The sequence below is a fragment of the Lolium rigidum genome, chromosome 2, assembly GCF_022539505.1.
Source record: "Lolium rigidum isolate FL_2022 chromosome 2, APGP_CSIRO_Lrig_0.1, whole genome shotgun sequence".
Classification (NCBI taxonomy): Eukaryota; Viridiplantae; Streptophyta; class Magnoliopsida; order Poales; family Poaceae; genus Lolium; species Lolium rigidum.
In genome coordinates this window covers 119882082-119885127 of record NC_061509.1, presented here as the reverse complement: position 1 = coordinate 119885127, position 3046 = coordinate 119882082, and the positions used below count along the sequence as shown (strand labels likewise).

General features: G+C 48.1%; 1 protein-coding gene across 1 annotated transcript; it reads left to right on the top strand.

Moving 5' to 3' along the window:
• The first annotated feature begins 217 nt into the window (after nucleotides 1-217).
• LOC124687143 (bidirectional sugar transporter SWEET15-like) lies at nucleotides 218-2734 on the top strand. The gene is made up of 4 exons (XM_047220970.1): nucleotides 218-272; nucleotides 732-768; nucleotides 1775-2147; nucleotides 2273-2734. The coding sequence occupies exons 1-4, from the start codon at nucleotides 218-220 to the stop codon at nucleotides 2732-2734; spliced, it is 927 nt and encodes a 308-aa protein (XP_047076926.1).
• The last annotated feature ends 312 nt before the right edge of the window (nucleotides 2735-3046 follow it).

Below are 3046 nucleotides of genomic sequence, written 5' to 3'. Positions count from 1 at the left end.
GTCCTCCCTCCCCTTCTCTCCCTATATATTGGACGCATTGCTGTCCTCAAGGATCTGCAACCTCTCCTCCTCCTCCTCCACTCACAACACACCACCGCTCCCTCGCTCTCCGTTCACTGCTCTTTCTCTTGAGCAACAGGAGATCAAGGGAAGCACCTGGCCTGGCCTGGGATCTATACCTTAGTTAGCCTACCTATCTAGTATCACTTATCTAGAGATGGCTTTCTTGAACATGGAACAGCACACCTGGGCCTTCACCTTTGGAATCTTAGGTAATAATGCACATAATCATCTGCTTGTTTTTTGTTACCTGTGCATGCTCCGCTTCTCATCAAACTACTACAGTCACACATATATATTATTGTGATTCTACTGGAGTAGTAGTATTTTCTTATGAGATCGTCCTTGCTTCTGGTCATCCCGTTTGTGTGTCTTCCTCGATCATCCTCTTTAAAACACCTTTTCTGTTTCCGAATATACATGCACACGCAATTGCATGCCAAAAAGAAGCTTTTCGCCTTGCTCTCGCTACCTAGCCAGGCCGGCGGTTACTAGCACCAAAACAAACAACATGCATCTTGTGTGCACGCTCACCACACAAGCGTACACAACTCACTGTCTTCTTCATTCTCCTACCTAGGCACCTACTTTACTCATGTTTGTTTCTTGCTAGTTTTTGCTTTGCTTGACGCCCTCTCAGTGCTCAATTGCTTTTTCTTTTCTTGTTGCAGGTAACATAATCTCGCTAATGGTGTTCCTTTCACCGCTGTAAGCACCCTATACTTGCTATTTTATCTTTTCAGTATTCAGCATACATCTATGTGCATCCATCCGGCCATGCCTCCATGCACGCATATTGTTTCTACACATTATTTTACATCCCCACTAAAAACGTACTCCCTCCACGCGAGTAGTATATGCATGTGCCTACATCGCGTGGATTAATCACTCTACCAAAGGGAGTACTGCTCGTATATTGTACGGATTAGCTTATTCAAAGAAAAATAATACTATAAGAATAAGACCACAGATCGACATGCCATTCAATGAATACATGACTCACGGGAACGGTCACTGTCATCTACAGTGTTCCAGGCTCTTGCTTATACCTGGAGACAACATAGTACATAAACGTAAAAAAACGTCGCTCTGTTCGTTAGGTGGCTGCACCACGTACTATTACTAGCACTCATCATACACAGATCTCTATTTTCTATGATTGCCTCAATGATCACATAAACCGGCCGGCTGGGGTCCGGGGGTACTTAATAACCTACCTCCAAGCAAAAAAAGAGAAGACGCAATTCTTGCTTAACTCGGACAGAGATTTGGTGCACATGGGCACCAGTGGTCTCGTTTTTTTAAAAAAAATTAAAAATAATAGTTTGGGTTGTAAAAAATTCTGGCAAAAATCCCACACATAGTCAATGATGTATCCCACAAACGGGAAAAAAATCAATTTCAAATACTTAATATTTTGAGCTACAAAAAAATGACAAAATTGTAGATCTGAGTAGTCATTTTTAAATCTCCAAAACACATCAGAATTTGTCATTTTTATCCAGGTCAAAATAAAAAGAATTTCGGATTGGGATTTTCCATGATTGTGGGATGTATCATTGGTAATCTACAGAATTATTTTCATGATTTTTTATAACTTGTAAAAACATTTTTCAATTTTTTTAACTGAGCGAGAGCACTGGAGCTCATGTGCTAAAAGCACTTTTCGGCTTAACTCTGCTTAATTAATTACCCCGTTCTTGATTTGCATCAGCCCGACGTTCTACCGCGTGTACCGCAAGAAGTCGACGGAGGGGTTCCAGTCCACCCCGTACGTGGTCTCGCTCTTCAGCTGCATGCTCTGGATGTACTACGCCTTCCTCAAGTCCGGCGCCGAGCTCCTCCTCACCATCAACGGCGTGGGCTGCGTCATCGAGACGCTATACATCGCCATGTACCTGCTGTACGCGCCCAAGACTGCCAGGCTCCTCACGGCCAAGCTCTTCCTGGGGCTCGACGTGGGGCTCTTCGGCCTCATCGCCCTCGTCACCATGCTCGTCTCCAGGGGCGACCTCCGCGTCCACGTCGTCGGCTGGGTCTGCGTAGCCGTCGCGCTCTGCGTCTTCGTCGCTCCCCTCAGCATCATCGTAAGTGTTCTTAAACGATCGTTAATTTAAGCGCTATATACAGTAGATCGATCGACTAGAGATGCAAGCAAGCTGCAGCTTTGATTTGCAATTAAATTTCTGCCATGGTATATATGCTGCTGCAGAGGCTTGTGATCCGGACCAAGAGCGTGGAGTTCATGCCCATCTCCCTCTCCTTCTTCCTCGTGCTCAGCGCCGTCATCTGGTTCGCCTACGGCGCGCTCAAGAAGGACATCTTCGTGGCCGTGCCCAACCTGCTGGGATTCGTCTTCGGCGTCGCGCAGATGGCGCTCTACATGGCGTACCGGAAAAAGAACCCTGCGACGACCACGGTGGTGCACCAGCTGGAGATCATGAAGCTGCCGGAGCACGTGAAGGACACCAGCAAGGGCGGCACGCCCACCGAGGGCAGGGTCAGCTGCGGCGCCGAGGTGCACCCCATCGTCGACGCGCTGCCGACGTCCGCGGACGACCAGGCGGCGGTGGCAATCGACGAAGAAGAAGCCACCCGCGACGACCGCAACATGCTCATCAGGCCGGAGCAGGCGATCAGGCCTGACATGGCCATTATTGTTGTCCAAGTGTAGATCCGCTTATTGGCTTCAGCAGTCCTGTTATTAATTCAAGTAGAGCAGCTGGCGATAAGTGGGTGCTGTGGTACGCACACGCCACACATGCAGTACTACTAGTAGTGTTGGCCTGGCAGGCCAAAACGTCTATCTACTGGGACATGCATTGCCTCTGCAGAGATGGAGCTTAGCTAGCCCGGCCGGGTGCATGCCATGTGAAGCTTTGCTGTGGGAGATGAGCGGTGAGAGTGAGTGAGTGAGTGAGAGTGAGAGGTCATGCAGCAGCATCAGCATCAGCAGCGTTGTGTAATCTATCTAGCTAGTTTATCA